The sequence below is a fragment of the Bufo gargarizans genome, chromosome 2, assembly GCF_014858855.1.
Source record: "Bufo gargarizans isolate SCDJY-AF-19 chromosome 2, ASM1485885v1, whole genome shotgun sequence".
Lineage (NCBI taxonomy): Eukaryota > Metazoa > Chordata > Amphibia > Anura > Bufonidae > Bufo > Bufo gargarizans.
The window spans coordinates 379,091,526-379,108,545 of NC_058081.1; the positions used below are offsets into that span (position 1 = coordinate 379,091,526).

At 51.8% G+C, this 17,020-nt stretch overlaps 2 protein-coding genes across 3 annotated transcripts in view; both read left to right on the plus strand.

The window, feature by feature from the left end:
• The first annotated feature begins 3,023 nt into the window (after positions 1–3,023).
• On the plus strand, positions 3,024–7,431 carry TMEM102 (transmembrane protein 102). Of its 2 annotated transcripts, none has more exons than XM_044277627.1 (3): positions 3,024–3,159; positions 5,283–5,455; positions 5,787–7,429. In XM_044277627.1, the coding sequence occupies exons 2-3, from the start codon at positions 5,284–5,286 to the stop codon at positions 6,782–6,784; spliced, it is 1,170 nt and encodes a 389-aa protein (XP_044133562.1). In that variant the 5' UTR covers positions 3,024–3,159; position 5,283; the 3' UTR covers positions 6,785–7,429. The 2 variants fall into 2 exon arrangements, with proteins under 2 accessions (XP_044133562.1, XP_044133561.1); XM_044277626.1 differs by having other exon boundaries at positions 3,030–3,272; positions 5,787–7,431.
• A 4,402-nt stretch (positions 7,432–11,833) lies between these two features.
• The window catches only part of LOC122925917 (sodium/potassium-transporting ATPase subunit beta-2-like), a 21,399-nt gene continuing 16,212 nt past the window's right edge, over positions 11,834–17,020 (plus strand). Inside the window, exon 1 of the mRNA XM_044277260.1 lies at positions 11,834–11,891. Within this exon, the coding sequence (XP_044133195.1) occupies positions 11,834–11,891 (58 nt within the window). The remainder of the gene's footprint in view (positions 11,892–17,020) is intronic.

Sequence of the window (17,020 nt, forward strand, 5' to 3'; positions counted from 1 at the left end):
CATTGTTCTGCTGTTCCCCATGCCGTATGCTCCAGTCACATCCAGAGCTGCAGCCATAGTTCTGCTGTTCCCTATGCCGTATGCTCCAGTCACATCCAGAGCTGCAGCCATAGTTCTGCTGTTCCCCATGCCGTATGCTCCAGTCACATCCAGAGCTGCAGCCATAGTTCTGCTGTTTCTCATGCCCTATTCTCCAGTCACATCCAGGGCTGCAGCCATAGTTCTGGTGTTCCCCCATGCACTATTCACGTCACATCCAGAGCTTCAGCCATAGTTCTGCTGTTCCCCATGCCCTATGCTCCAGTTACATCCAGAGCTACAGCCATTGTTCTGCTGTTCCCCCATGCCCTATTCTCCAGTCACATCCAGAGCTGCAGCCATAGCTCTGCTGTTTCCTATGCCCTATTCTTTAGTCACATCCGGAGCTGCAGCCATAGTTCTGGTGTTCCCCCATGCCCTATTCACGTCACATCCAGAGCTTCAGCCATAGTTCTGCTGTTCTCCCATGCCCTATGCTCCAGTCACATCCGGAGCTACATCCATTGTTCTGTTGTTCCCCCATGCCCTATTCTCCAGTCACATCCAGAACTGCAGCCATAGTTCTGCTGTTTCCTATGCCCTATTCTTCAGTCACATCCGGAGCTGCGGCCATTGTTCTGCTGTTCCCCACGCAGTGTGTTCCAGTCACATCCAGAGCTGCAGCCATTGTTCTGCCGTTCCCCATGCAGTATGCTCCCGTCACATCCAGAGCTGCAGCCATTGTTCTGCTGTTCCCCATGAAGTATGCTCCCGTCACATCCAGAGCTGCAGTTATTGTTCTGGTGTTCTCCCATGCCCTATTCTCCAGTCACATCCAGAGCTGCAACCATTGTTCTGCTGTTCTCCCATGCCCTTTGCTCCAGTCACACCCAAAGCTGCAGCCATAGTTCTGCTATTCCCCCATGCCCTCTACTCCAGTCACATCCAGGGCTGCAGCCATCATTTGCTGTTCCCCATGTCCTATGCTCCAGTCACATCCAGAGCTGCAGACATTGTTCCACTGTTCCCTCATGCCCTATTCTCCAGTCACATCCGGATCAGCCATAGTTCTGCTGTTCCCCCATGCCCTATGCTTCAGTCACATCTGGAGCTGCAACCATAGTTCTGGTGTTCCAATATGCCCTGTTCTCCAGTCACATCCAGAGCTGCAGCCATAGTTCTGCTGTTCCCCCATGCCCTATTCTTCGGTCACATCCGGAGCTGCAGCCATAGTTCTACTGTTCCCTCATGCCCTATTCTCCAGTCACATCCAGATCTGGAGTTATTGTTCTGCTGTTCCCCTATGCCCTATTCTCCAGTCACATCCAGAGCTGCAACCATTGTTCTGCTGTTCCCCCATGCCCTTTGCTCCAGTCACACCCAGAGCTGCAGCCATAGTTCTGCTATTCCCCCATGCCCTCTGCTCCAGTCACATCCAGAGCTGCAGCCATTGTTCCGCTGTTCCCTCATGCCCTATTCTCCAGTCACATCCAGAGCTGCAGCCATTGTTCCACTGTTCCCTCATGCCCTATTCTCCAGTCACATCCAGAGCAGCCATAGTTCTGCTGTTCCCCCATGCCCTATTCTCCAGTCACATCCGGAGCTGCAGCCATAGATCTGCTGTTCCCCCATGCTCCAGTCACATCCGGAGCTGCAGCCATAGTTCTGCTGTCCCCCCATGCCCTTTACTACAGTCACATCCAGAGCTGCAGCCATAGTTCTGCTATTCCCCCATGCCCTCTGCTCCAGTCACATCCAGGGCTGCAGCCATTGTTTTGCTTTTCCCCCATGTCCTATGCTCTAGTCAAATCCAGAGCTGCAGCCATTGTTCCGCTGTTCCCTCATGCCCTATTCTCCAGTCACATCCAGAGCTGCAGCCATTGTTCCACTGTTCCCTCATGCCCTATTCTCCAGTCACATCCAGAGCAGCCATAGTTCTGCTGTTCCCCCATGCCCTATTCTCCAGTCACATCCGGAGCTGCAGCCATAGATCTGCTGTTCCCCCATGCTCCAGTCACATCCGGAGCTGCAGCCATAGTTCTGCTGTCCCCCCATGCCCTTTACTACAGTCACATCCAGAGCTGCAGTCATAGTTCTGCTGTTCCCCCATGCTCTATGCTCCAGTCACATCCAGAGCTGCAGCCATAGTTCTGCTGTTCCCCCATGCCCTATGCTCCAGTCACATCCCGAGCTGCAGCCATAGTTCTGCTGTTCCCATATGCCCTATGCTCCAGTCACATCTGGAGCTGCAGCCATAGTTCTGCTGTTCCCAAATGCCTCATGCTCCAGTCACATCCAGAGCTGCAGCCATAGTTCTGCTGTTCCCCCATGACATATGCTCCAGTCACATCCAGAGCTGCAGCCATAGATCTGCTGTTCCCCCATGCCCTATGCTCCAGTCACATCCAGAGCTGCAGCCATAGATCTGCTGTTCCCCCCATGCCCTATGCTCCAGTCACATCCAGAGCTGAAGTCATAGTTCTGCTGTTTCCCCATGCCCTATGCTCCAGTCACATCCAGAGCTGCAGCCATAGTCCTGCTGTTCCCCCATGCCCTATGCTCCAGTCACATCCGGAGCTGCAGCCATAGTTCTGCTGTTCCCCCATGCCCTTTAATCCAGTAACATCCAGAGCTGCACTCACAGTTCTGCTGTTCCCCCATGCCCTATGCTCCAGTCACATCCAGAGCTGCAGCCATAGATCTGCTGTTCCCCCATGCCCTATGCTCCAGTCACATCCAGAGCTGCAGCCATAGATCTGCTGTTCCCCCATGCCCTATGCTCCAGTCACATCCGGAGCTGCAGTCACTGTTGTGTACGTTATGAGGGGGCGATGAGGTATTGGGGCCCCCGCATCCTGTCAGATGATGAGATTATTCCCTCACACAGGAGCAGTGGTTGCAGGGGGCGGGGCTGAGGCACTCAGGTGTGCACAGGTGTATGGGCGGGGCTGAGGCACTCAGCTGTGCACAGGTGTGTGGGCGGGGCGGCTCAGACAGGCGAGGGTGTGACACCCAGGAAGTGACTGCCCTGATATCAGGTAGGGGCGCGGGGTGCAGTAGAGTGTAAGCTCTGCTGGTTGGGGGCGGCCTCTTTTCCTGCAATCTGAAGAAGAGGATGTGAAGCCTGGAGAAAGGGCAAAGGTGAGAAGGACACATTGTAACGACATCCAGCGGTGATACCCTGCAGATCATCACACCTCTGACCCCTCCAGAGATCTGCAGAACATCGCTCCATCCTCTCTACCTCCTGACAGGTACATAGTGATATATGCTGCAGATTATTACACCTCCGACCCCTCCAGAGATCTGCAGAACATTGCTCTGTCCCTCTACCTCCTGACAGGTACATAGTGATATAGCCTGCAGATTACACCTCTGACCCCTCCAGAGATCTGCAGAACATTGCTCCATCCTCTCTACCTCCTGACAGGTACATAGTGATATAGCCTGCAGATTACACCTCTGACCACCCCAGAGATCTGCAGAACATCGCTCCATCCTCTCTACCTCCTGACAGGTACATAGTGATATAGCCTGCAGATTACACCTCTGACCACCCCAGAGATCTGCAGAACATCGCTCCATCCTCTCTACCTCCTGACAGGTACATAGTGATATACCCTGCAGATTATCACACCTCTGACCCCTCCAGAGATCTGCAGAACATCGCTCCATCCTCTCTACCTCCTGACAGGTACATAGTGATATATGCTGCAGATTATTACACCTCTGACCCCTCCAGAGATCTGCAGAACATCGCTCTGTCCCTCTACCTCCTGACAGGTACATAGTGATATAGCCTGCAGATTACACCTCTGACCCCCCCAGAGATCTGCAGAACATCGCGCTGTCCTCTCTACCTTCTGACCGATACATAGTGATATATTCTGCAGATTATTACACCCCTGACCTCTCCAGAGATCTGCAGAACATTGCTCTGTCCTCTCACCCTCATACATAGTGCTGTATCCTGCAGATGATTACACCTGTAGATCTGCAGAACATTGCTCTGTCCTCTCTACCGCCTGACAGGTACATAGTGATATATCCTGCAGATTATTACACCTCTGATCTCTCTAGAGATCTGCAGAACATTGCACTGTCCTCTCTACCCCCTGACAGATAGTGATATATCCTGCAGATTATTACACCCCTGACCTCTCCAGATATCTGCAGAACATTGCTCTGTCCTCTCTACCTTCTGACAGTTACATAGTGCTGTATCCTGCAGATGATTACACCTGTAGACATGCAGAACATCGCTCTGTCCTCTCTACCTCCTGACAGATGCATAGTGCTGTATCCTGCAGATGATTACACCTGTAGACATGCAGAGCATTGCTCTGTCCTCTTTACCTCCTGACACATGCATAGTGCTGTATCCTGCAGATGATTACACCTGTAGACATGCAGAGCATTGCTCTGTCCTCTTTACCTCCTGACACATGCATAGTGCTGTATCCTGCAGATGATTACACCTGTAGACATGCAGAGCATTGCTCTGTCCTCTTTACCTCCTGACACATGCATAGTGCTGTATCCTGCAGATGATTACACTTGTAGACATGCAGAGCATCGCTCAGTCCTCTCTACCCCCTGACAGATACATAGTGATATATCCTGCAGATTATTACACCTCTGACCTCTCTAGCGATCTGCAGAACATTGCTCTGTCCTCTCTACCTCCTGACAGATGCATAGTGCTGTATCCTGCAGATGATTACACCTGTAGTCATGCAGAGCATTGCTCTGTCCTCTCTACCTCCTGACACATGCATAGTGCTATATCCTGCAGATGATTACACCTGTAGACATGCAGAGCATCGCTCAGTCCTCTCTACCCCCTGACAGATACATAGTGATATATCCTGCAGATTATTACACCTCTGACCTCTCTAGCGATCTGCAGAACATTGCTCTGTCCTCTCTACCTCCTGACAGATGCATAGTGCTGTATCCTGCAGATGATTACACCTGTAGTCATGCAGAGCATTGCTCTGTCCTCTCTACCTCCTGACACATGCATAGTGCTATATCCTGCAGATGATTACACCTGTAGACATGCAGAGCATCGCTCAGTCCTCTCTACCCCCTGACAGATACATAGTGATATATCCTGCAGATTATTACACCTCTGACCTCTCTAGCGATCTGCAGAACATTGCTCTGTCCTCTCTACCTCCTGACAGATGCATAGTGCTATATCCTGCAGATGATTACACCTGTAGACATGTAGACATGCAGAGCATTGCTCTTTTCCTCAGGATGGCGTCTCCTGCCCGGCCTCTGACTGACCTGGACTTCGGCTCCGGGTGCCGCATTGAGGAGCTGAATAAACTGCTGGAGGAGCTGGAGCGGCGGGGCAGCGTCGGTCTGCAGGGGAAGGAGGTCGTCCAGAGCTGTGTCCAGGCCAAGGACCTCATCTTCTCCCTCATAGGTGGGTACCAGGCAAAGACCTCCCCCGAGGAGGCAGTGGGGGCGGAGCCATGGCTACTGGACGAGGTGATGGGAGAATTCCCCTGGATGAGGGATTAGGTATAACTCTCATCATTACATGGGGATGGTGGGAGGCGCCAGGGTCAGATGCAGTGGTGGACCTCAGAGACCCCGGTAACCCTCCAGAGTGGGACCGCTCTCACTGTGTAGCCATGATGGCGGCCCCCCTGGACCACACACTGACCCCCGCTCCACCCTAGCTTTAATGGGGGGGGCCTTCTGTAGCTGCTCACATGATGGGGTTATTACTTCTCCTCCTCTTTCTCTTGCAGCGGAGGTCCATCCCCTGCCGTCCCCCAGCACGTTCCTCCTCCTGGCGGGCGGCCTGTGCTCCGGATCCCTGGACGTCTCTCCCACAGATTTGGGGTCCCCCTCGCCCTTTGTCTGTCCCTCCGTTTCTTACACCCTCCTGGTGCCCGTTATCCGCCTCCCATCCACCAGCCTCCTTGAACAATCCAGGCCATGCTGCTGTCTCCTGCCCTCCTCCACCTGGGCGCTGGCCCCCTCCGCCTCACATATCTCCCCCCATGAGGTGGCCCTGTGGTTCAGTGGGGCCCTCCTGTCGGTGGTGACCAGCCTCTGGGAGTCTCCTCTGCCCCTGTCCTTGGAGCGGGCCGAGCCCTGGGGTAACGGCCTCTCCGTCCTCCTTTCCACCCCCACTCTGTTCATTCGCTTTGACCTTGTCCCTGTGGTCGAGGTCCAGGGTTGGCCCCCAGGGGCCCAGTACCTGGATGACTGGGGAGTGGAGGATGGACTACCTAAGGTCTTCCACCTCTTCCCCTGGGGTCCTGGTGGGCAGTGGAGGGTGGGCTTCCCTGGTGTGGAGCTGAACATGAGGAGGTTCCTGCACCCTGCCCTCTCCCGGACCCTCAGAGGCTGTAACGCTGTCCTGGAGAACATCCTGCAGGAGGATGGGGCCCCGGGGCCCTATGTGGTGTGGGTGACTATCCTGCAGGCCTGTCAGAGGCTGCCGCGGGGCTACTTGAGTCAGGGCCACAATGCAGCCTTGTGCTTTCTTGGGCTCCTGGAGGAGCTGTCCCGCTTGTTCCTGAGGGGGTCCTGTCCTAACCCCTTCCTGCCTGGATGTGACCTCCTTCTGGGAGGCACCCGGGGGCCCCGCCTGGCACGACTCGTCTCCGAGGTCAGGGCCCACCCAGCCAGACACCTGCGGGCAGCGATCAGAGAGGCCAAGGAGGTGGTGAAAGGGGGCGACAAGGGGGAGAAGGAGGAGGCCGAGGAGGAGAGAGGATCGGGGTGCTACCCCAGCTAGTGCATCGTCCTGTGTAGCAGGCTGAAGTCGTCACGGCTCTGGTGATGTCACCTGTTACATGGGACTGCCGGTGACATCTACTACATTATCTGTACTCGGTTATCTGTGGTGATACATGGGACTGCCGGTGACATCTACTACATTATCTGTACTCGGTTATCTGTGGTGATACATGGGACTGCCGGTGAAATCAGCTACATTACCTGTACTCCGTTATCTGTGGTGTTACATGGGACAGCCGGTGACATCAGCTACCTGTACTCTGTTATCTGTGGTGTTACATGGGACTGCTGGTGACATCTACTACATTACCTGTACTCGGTTATCTGTGGTGATACATGGGACTGCCGGTGACATCAGCTACATTACCTGTACTCCGTTATCTGTGGTGTTACATGGGACTGCCGGTGACATAAGCTACATTATCTGTGGTGTTACATGGGACTTTCGGTGACATCTACTACATTTATCTGTACTTGGTTATCTGTGGTGTTACATGGGACTGCCGGTGACATCAGCTACATTACCTGTACTCTGTTATCTGTGGTGTTACATGGGACTGCTGGCCTCTGTTACATGGGACTGCCGGTCTCTGTACTGGAGGAGTTCTCCCGCTGTACATATTATCTTCAGAAATTAAATTCAGCTCTGCTACAACAACCTGGAGCCGGTTATGATGTGTTGAATGCTCTGCAGAGTGAGGGGTTGGTGCTGCGATGCTCTGCACGACGTGTCTGCTTATGCGCCAGTATGTGTGGACATGTTGTCTGCAGCAGAGCATTGCGTCATTAACCCCTGCTTCGTATGATGGATTCCCCTCACGTCCGGCACACGCTGATCAATTCTGTGATTAGCTCGGTGCTGGCGGCGGGGCGCATATATTATATCTACAGGGGACACGCCCGGAATCTGCAGATCTCACAGGATGGAGATGTGTGGAGCGGCCCAAGGACACCGGATCCTTGATGAGACGTCATGTCGTCTATAGGTCCCAGACACAGATCCCACCCTGCCTGTGGATCCCGATGTAGATGCCGCACATAGACCTCACCCTGTCTATAGATCCCTGGTGCCTACAGATCCCGATGTAGATGCCGCACATAGACCTCACCCTGTCTATAGATCCCTGGTGTCTACAGATCCCGATGTAGATGCCGCACATAGACCTCACCCTGTCTATAGATCCCTGGTGTCTACAGATCCCGATGTAGATGCCGCACATAGACCTCACCCTGTCTATAGATCCCTGGTGCCTACAGATCCCGATGTAGATGCCGCACATAGACCTCACCCTGTCTATAGATCCCTGGTGTCTACAGATCCCGATGTAGATGCCGCACCTAGACCTCACCCTGTCTATAGATCCCTGGTGCCTACAGATCCCGATGTAGATGCCGCACCTAGACCTCACCCTGTCTATAGATCCCTGGTGTCTACAGATCCCGATGTAGATGCCGCACATAGACCTCACCCTGTCTATAGATCCCTGGTGCCTACAGATCCCGATGTAGATGCCGCACATAGACCTCACCCTGTCTATAGATCCCTGGTGTCTACAGATCCCGATGTAGATGCCGCACATAGACCTCACCCTGTCTATAGATCCCTGGTGTCTACAGATCCCGATGTAGATGCCGCACATAGACCTCACCCTGTCTATAGATCCCTGGTGTCTACAGATCCCGATGTAGATGCCGCACATAGACCTCACCCTGTCTATAGATCCCTGGTGCCTACAGATCCCGATGTAGATGCCGCACATAGACCTCACCCTGTCTATAGACCTAATTTCTAATTTCATTGTAGACCTAATTTCATAGGTCTACAAATCCCCTTTAAAGACCAATTTAAGGTGCAGTTTCTATAATGTCATTATAGATCCCACCCTGGCTATAGATCTGGTGTCTAGAACTCCACATGATTACACGTATAGAAATCGCCATGATAGATCCCGGGTGTACCAATGGTGTCGGTCTATGGATTCCACTACAGAGCCCACTCTGCCTATAGATCCCACTCTCCGCCATGAGTGCCTATAGATCTCCCATATCTACAGATCCAATTATGTCACCCTGCCTATAGATCTCAAATGTCCATGATAAATGCGGAGCTTGGCCATACAGTAGATCTCCATTGCCTACAGATCTTGTTAAAGATCCCACTCTTGTACACTACTCCAGCCTCAACTGATTCTTGTTAGGCCTCTTTCACACGGGCGTTGCGGGAAAAGGTGCAGGTGCGTTGCGGGAACATGCGTGATTTTTCAGCGCGAGTGCAAAACATTGTAATGCGTTTTGCACGTGCGTGAGAAAAATCGGCATGTTTGGGATCGGTAGATTGTATTATTTTCCCTTATAACATGGTTTTAAGGGGAAATAATAGCATTCTGAATACATAGTACAATAGCGCTGGAGGGGTTAAAAAAATTAAATAATCATCACATGGTCCATCACCACGGTAAAAGATCATGTGACGGACCATGTGACCAGAGTGACGCCACCACAGGTCCTGTTCCTGTACACGGCACAGAAGAGATGCCGGCTGCGCGAGCAAGTGGATTAAGGGGAGTTTAATTATTATTATTATTATTATTTTTTAACCCCTCCAGCGCTATTGCACTATGCATTCTGTATTCAGGATGCTATTATTTCCCCTTATAACCATGTTTTAAGGGAAAATAATAATGATCGGGTCCCCATCACGATTGTCTCCTAGCAACCGTGCGTGAAAATCGCACCGCATCCGCAATTGCTTGCGATTTTCACGCAGCCTCATTTACTTCTATGGAGCCTGCGTTGCGTGAAAAACGCACAATACAGAGCATGCTGCGATGAAGATCACCGCTCGTGTGCACAGCCATTCAGTGCGTTCACCTCACGCATTGTACCCGCGCGGAATACTCGCCCGTGTGAAAGGGGCCTTATAGATCTTGGTCCTGCCTAAAGATCTCAGTCTACAGATCCCCCCCCCCCCCCCCCCCCGCCCCCATAACAGATTTTTAGCATGCCCATAAATCTTCAGTGTCTGTGTCCCTACTGTAGATCCTAGACCTGTCTATAGATCTCCAGTCCAGCACCGATCCCCTATCAGCAATTCCATGCCTTCCCTTTAGATCCAGGGCTTTCCTATAAATCTGCACTGTTTACAGATCCCTGTTATAGATCCCAGGGATATACCTGGGCCTGTCTATAGACCCCCGGGATATACAGATCCCTGCTATAGATCCTGGGGCTGTCTATAGACCCCCGGGATATACAGATCCCTGCTATAGATCCTGGGGCTGTCTATAGACCCCCGGGATATACAGATCCCTGCTATAGATCCTGGGGCTGTCTATAGACCCTGGGATATACAGATCCCTGCTATAGATCCTAGGGCTGTCTATAGACCCCGGGATATACAGATCCCTGCTATAGATCCTGGTCCTGTCTATAGACCCTGGGATATACAGATCCCTGCTATAGATCCTGGGCCCTTCTATAGACCCTCAGGATATACAGATCCCTGCTATAGATCCTGGGGCTGTCTATAGACCCGCGGGATATACAGATCCCTGCTATAGATCCTGGGGCTGTCTATAGACCCCCGGGATATACAGATCCCTGCTATAGATCCTGGGCCTGTCTATAGACCTCTGGGATATACAGATCCCTGCTATAGATCCTGGTCCTGTCTATAGACCTCTGGGATATACAGATCCCTGCTATAGATCCTGGGGCTGTCTATAGACCCCGGGATATACAGATCCCTGCTATAGATCCTGGGGCTGATTATAGACCCCCGGGATATACAGATCCCTGCTATAGATCCTGGGGCTGTCTATAGACCCCCGGGATATACAGATCCCTGCTATAGATCCTGGGGCTGTCTATAGACCCCCGGGATATACAGATCCCTGCTATAGATCCTGGGGCTGTCTATAGACCCCCGGGATATACAGATCCCTGCTATAGATCCTGGGGCTGTCTATAGACCCTCGGGATATACAGATCCCTGCTATAGATCCTGGGCCTGTCTATAGACCTCTGGGATATACAGATCCCTGCTATAGATCCTGGGCCTGTCTATAGACCCCCGGGATATACAGATCCCTGCTATAGATCCTGGGGCTGTCTATAGACCCCCGGGATATACAGATCCCTGCTATAGATCCTGGGGCTGTCTATAGACCCTCGGGATATACAGATCCCTGCTATAGATCCTGGGCCTGTCTATAGACCTCTGGGATATACAGATCCCTGCTATAGATCCTGGGCCTGTCTATAGACCTCTGGGATATACAGATCCCTGCTATAGATCCTGGGCCTGTCTATAGACCTCTGGGATATACAGATCCCTGCTATAGATCCTGGGCCTGTCTATAGACCCCCGGGATATACAGATCCCTGCTATAGATCCTGGTCCTGTCTATAGACCCCCGGGATATACAGATCCCTGCTATAGATCCTGGTCCTGTCTATAGACCCCCGGGATATACAGATCCCTGCTATAGATCCTGGGGCTGTCTATAGACCTCTGGGATATACAGATCCCTGCTATAGATCCTGGGCCTGTCTATAGACCTCTGGGATATACAGATCCCTGCTATAGATCCTGGTCCTGTCTATAGACCTCTGGGATATACAGATCCCTGCTATAGATCCTGGGGCTGTCTATAGACCCCAGGGATATACAGATCCCTGCTATAGATCCTGGGGCTGATTATAGACCCCCGGGATATACAGATCCCTGCTATAGATCCTGGGGCTGTCTATAGACCTCTGGGATATACAGATCCCTGCTATAGATCCTGGGGCTGTCTATAGACCTCTGGGATATACAGATCCCTGCTATAGATCCTGGGGCTGTCTATAGACCTCTGGGATATACAGATCCCTGCTATAGATCCTGGTCCTGTCTATAGACCCCCGGGATATACAGATCCCTGCTATAGATCCTGGGCCTGTCTATAGACCCCCGGGATATACAGATCCCTGCTATAGATCCTGGTCCTGTCTATAGACACCAAGGTCTCTACCATTCACCATCTCCGTGATGTCATAATGGAGGATGGAAGAGGATCGCAGTGGAACCTGTGAAGATCCAGTGATCTCCATGCCCAAGAGCGGTAAGGCCGTGCTGGACAATAATGGCTGACACAGAATATGGACACTTTGGGCACAATTTAGCCGTTGTCACTTAGGGATGTCCTCACTTTTGTTGCCAGTGGTTTAGACATTAATGGTGGTGTGTGGAGGTATTTTGAGGACACGCCCAATTTACATACAAGCTACAAAGTATATAGGGGTGCCGTGTATAGGGGTGGACGTGCCTTGGGCGGATGCCGTGTATAGGGGTGGGCTCGCCTTGGGCGGGTGCCGTATATAGGGGTGGACCCGCCTTGGGCGGGTACCGTGTATAGGGGGGGGGCTCGCCTTGGGCGGGTGCCGTGTATAGGGGTGGGCTCGCCTTGGGCGGGTGCCGTGTATAGGGGTGGGCTCGCCTTGGGCGGGTGCCGTGTATAGGGGTGGGCTCGCCTTGGGCGGGTGCCGTGTATAGGGGTGGGCTCGCCTTGGGCGGGTGCCGTGTATAGGGGTGGGCTCGCCTTGGGCGGGTGCCGTGTATAGGGGTGGGCTCGCCTATTTTGCTAGTGGCTTACAGATCCTGACTACAACGTCTCCAGTAACAGATCCCCTTTATTAATGGATCTCCTGTCCACAGAGCCACCATTTGCAGAAGCTGAACTTGCCTGTGTAGATGGATTCCATTGTAGATCCAATCCTTCCTATAGATCTCGTGTCCACCGATCCACATGATAGATTCCGAACATTCCAACAGATCTCCAGTGTCCTTGGATACCATTATAGATCCCTGTCCTACTACAATTTCATAGGTCTACAAAAAAAAACATAGAAACTGTAAACAAGTAGATCTTCCATGAAGATGGATGTAAGTATAGATCCCACCCTCCTTATAGATCTGTGTGTATAAAACCCACTGTAGAGTCCAAGCATTCCAACAGATCTCCAGGGTCTTTGGATCTCCAATGGATTTCCAGTATCTGCAGATGTTGGATACAGAACACATACATCTGTAATGTCTAATGGATCTCCAGTATAGATACTGGGAATTCCTTTGATCTCCTATCCAGGAAAAGATCCTTAACTATTCATTACACATATTCCCATTATAGATCCTGAGCTTGCTTATAGATCACAGCTTCTATTAACATAGTAGATCCTGAGCCTGCCTGTAGATCACCAGCTTCTATTACTGTGGCAAAACCAACCTCGCCACTGGGTTTTAGAGAGGCCTGTTTACCAGCTTCTTGCCCCAGGATTATGGCCCATACTAACTTTTAAACCCCTGAACCTATTCAAGTGAATTCTGGATAGGTTTGTCCCCAAGTTATACTGTTTAAATTGATGTAAGTTATATGTATGGACAATGTAACCTCCCAAAGTTGTAACAATTTATAATAAGTGTAACTTGTCAGCTTGGGAGGAATGTGCTGGGTGTGGTTCTATTGTCCCATTGTGTGTTTAAATGGTGATGTCTATCCTGTTGTCTCCACATGTGTATTGGCTATTTCCCTTTGTCCTGAGAGATAATTGGATTGCTCATCGGTTGTCTCCGGGACAGAGAGGAGGAAACCATGATGCATTGTGGGGATGTGTTGTATCTGTTCTGTATTTGCAAAACTGTAATAAAAACCAGGCTGGGTGTGCCAGCACGTCAGACCACTGCTTGACCCTCAACACGGAGCCTTGTCTCGTTATTGGGGGGATTCCCTGTATGCTGTTAGAGACTGATTGCCAGGAGTGTAAGCTGATTGTATGCTTTTCCTGTTCGTCTGCTAGCAGCTATTTGGTAGGTTCCAGTTTGGATTGCTATTTTGTATCCAGTTCGGGAGTTTGGTGTTCTGCAGTAGCTGTGCCGGTCTCTCAGAAAGGGGCATATCGCCTAAATGGATTTTAACCCCTTGTCTGCTGAAACAGTCCGTTACAATTGGTGGCAAGCGACGGGATCGTTCCTACAGCCAGAAGAACAGCTACAGGAGACACCATTTCTGTGGATTCTACAATTTAAGGGCAACGCATGTCCCAGTACAGCGACTCTAAAAGCACCAGGATGGAACCAGCAGTGTTATACGAGGAGGAGGACCCGGATGGCCGGGATGCATTAAGGAAAGGCATCTGGTACCAGGCCCTGGATAATGTACAATACCAGCGAGGTGAGAGTCTCCCCAGTGAAGAGCAGCGGTTGCAGAAGTAAGTGGCCCTGCGGATGCCCTTCCTGGGAGAGCAGCCCCTGGAGGAATAGGTGAAGGAACTAGAGCACCGGGTATGGCAGGAGCTATGGCTGGAGGATGCCTACCAGGCGCTCTGGTGGTATATGACACAGTATATACCCTGGACAGCCGAACATGACAAGCCAGAGGGAGAGGAGTTTGATGGTCCTGGCTTGTTATGGGAGTCCTTTGCAGAGCCTGACTTCGGGAGCCCTGCACAGTCCGGACTTCAGGACATTTTCTATGAGAGGGAGGCTAGGCATGAGTGGGATGACCCCCATGAGGTAGAGCAAGACCTGGGTCACCTAGCAACCCTGGAGTGGGAACTGGAGCAGGACTACCGAGATCTCTTCCACTCCATTGGGAAGGCTCAGCAGGACAGTAAGGTGACAGACCCAGATCCAGACCCATTCCGCTGGGCAGATATTGTAGAGTGTTACTGGGAAGGACCCCAGGTGGCCGGTAGAGATGGGACCAAGGTCTCTCCACCGGTCCTGCAGGGAATTGGGAGCCCAGTCTCCATTCCCCAGCGGCAGGCTGAGTTACAGGGGGCAGAGACAGTCGGTCCTGTCCCCCAGCGGCAGAGTGTCCTACAGGGAACAGAGAGCCCAGTCTCCTTTCCCCAGCAGCAGGACACTGTATTGGGAGTGGAAACAGTCGGTCTCCCTCCCCAGAGGCTGGAAGTATGTATGGGAGAGGAGCTTGTTACCTCCTCTCCCTATTGGCCGTGTGAATTACAGGGAATTGGGAGCCCAGTCTCCATTCCCCAGTGGCCGTGTGATGTACAGGGAATTGGGAGCCCAGTCTCCATTCCCCAGCGGCAGGCGGAGTTACAGGGGGCAGAGACAGTCGGTCCTGTCCCCCAGCGGCAGAGTGTGCAGCAGGGAATAGAGAGCCCAGTCTCCTTTCCCCAGCAGCAGGACACTGTATTGGAAGCGGAGGCGGTCGGTCACCCTCCCCAGCGGCTGGAAGTAGGTATGGGAGAGGAGCTCGTTACCCCCTCTCCCCAGCGGCAGCTTAACGCACCAGGGGGAGACAGTAAGCCCCACAACAGTGCAGATGGGACCGTGGTCTCTGCACTTACAGCACAGGGGGTAGGGACAGTCGGTCCTGTCCCCCAGCAACAGGGTTGTTTAGCCAAAGGGGAGACAGTCGGTCTCCCCCTCCAACAACCAGACTCCAACCAGGCTTCTTCCATGGTAGCGCTGGTACCAGGGCAGAGTACCACTTATGCCTGCCCACAAAGCAACTCAGAGACCGGGAGTACCAGCTACCAATATAACCTTGGTGGATTCACTGGACAGAGACAGGCTACTAAATTCAACAGGTCCAGTATTGGGTTGTGGGTGGGCTGCCAGACTAACTCAGGTACCGACCGGCGTGAGGTCAGGTATCTGGTTAGTCTTCCCTGGGAGGGAGATGTGTGACAAAACCAACTTCGCCACGGTGTTTTGGAGGGGGCTGTTTGCCAGCCTCCTGCCCCAGGATTACGGCCCTTTGAGATACTTTTGCTAACTTTTAAACCCCTGAACCTATTCAAGTGAATTTTGGATAGGTTTGTCCCCAAGTTATACTGTTTAAATTGATGTAAGTTATATGTACGGACAATGTAACCTCACAAAGTTGTAACAATTTATAATAAGTGTAACTTGTCAGCTTGGGAGGAATATGCTGGGTGTGGTTCTATTGTCCCATTGTGTGTTTAAATGGTGATGTCTGTCCTGTTGTCTCCACATGTGTATTGGCGATCTCCCTTTGTCCTGAGAGATAATTGGATTGCCCCCGGTTGTCTCCGGGACAGAGAGGAGGAAACCATGATGCATTGTGGGGATATGTTGTATCTGTTCTGTGTCGCAGTCTCCCTTCTAGTCCTCTGGGGGCGGGAACGATTGGTTGCTGTACTTGCATTGTGTGTGTTGTAAGATACTGATTGGTTGTATTTCAAAACCCTGGGGGCAGTACTATGTTTGTTTTTTGTGAAAAAAAGAGGCTGTACTTGAAGTACAGTCAGACCACTGCTGACCCTCAACACGGAGCCTTGTCTCATCATTGGGGGGATTCCCTGTATGCTGTTAGAGACTGATTGCCAGGAGTGTAAGCCGATTGTATGCTTTTCCTGTTCGTCTGCTAGCAGCTATTCGCGAGGTTCCAGTTTGGAGTGCTATTTTGTATCCAGTTCAGGAGGTTGGTGTTCTGCAGTAGCTGTGCCTGTCTCTGAGAAAGGGGCATATCGCCTAAATGGATTTTAACCCCTTGTCTGCTGAAACGGTCCGTTACAATTACCATAGTAGATCCTGAGCTTGCCTGTAGATCACCAGCTTCTATTACCATAGTAGATCCCGAGTATGCCTGTAGATCACCAGCTTCTATTGCCATAGTAGATCTTGAGCCTGTCTGTAGATCACCAGCTTCTATTAACATAGTAGATCCTGAGCTTGCCTGTCGGTCTCCGGCTTCTATTACCGTAGTAGATCCGGAGCCTGCCTTTTAGATCCAGTCTAACTACAGATCCCAGGCTCTAGATCCCATAGGTGCATCTAGATCTCTACTGCAAACAGATCCACTTATAAATCCTGTATGTAAGAGGACCCTTCCCCCGCTCCTGCCTGGTTTAATAGCTCAGTGCATTCCCATGTAATGCCAATCCCGGAGCCTCTAGTCTTGTGGCTCTATGTTCTGCAGTTTCCTCTATTTTTTTCTACTAGAAGTTATGAATGAATGGCTAGCAGACTGTGCCGGGACACGCCCCCACCTGGGTACTGCCCCCTCTGTGCCCTTACTGCAGACTGCTAGAGCAGCATAGAGCCATAGTAGAGCCTCTGGGGGAGGGGAGCGGGCAGCGGGCCTCTCTAATTATAGATCCAGGTGCAGCCTATGGATCCTCCGCCTGGACTGTGTGGATCTATAGGCAGCGGATCTCGTGGCTATAGGACTGTCTATCCACCCCCCAGTACAGATCTGATCTA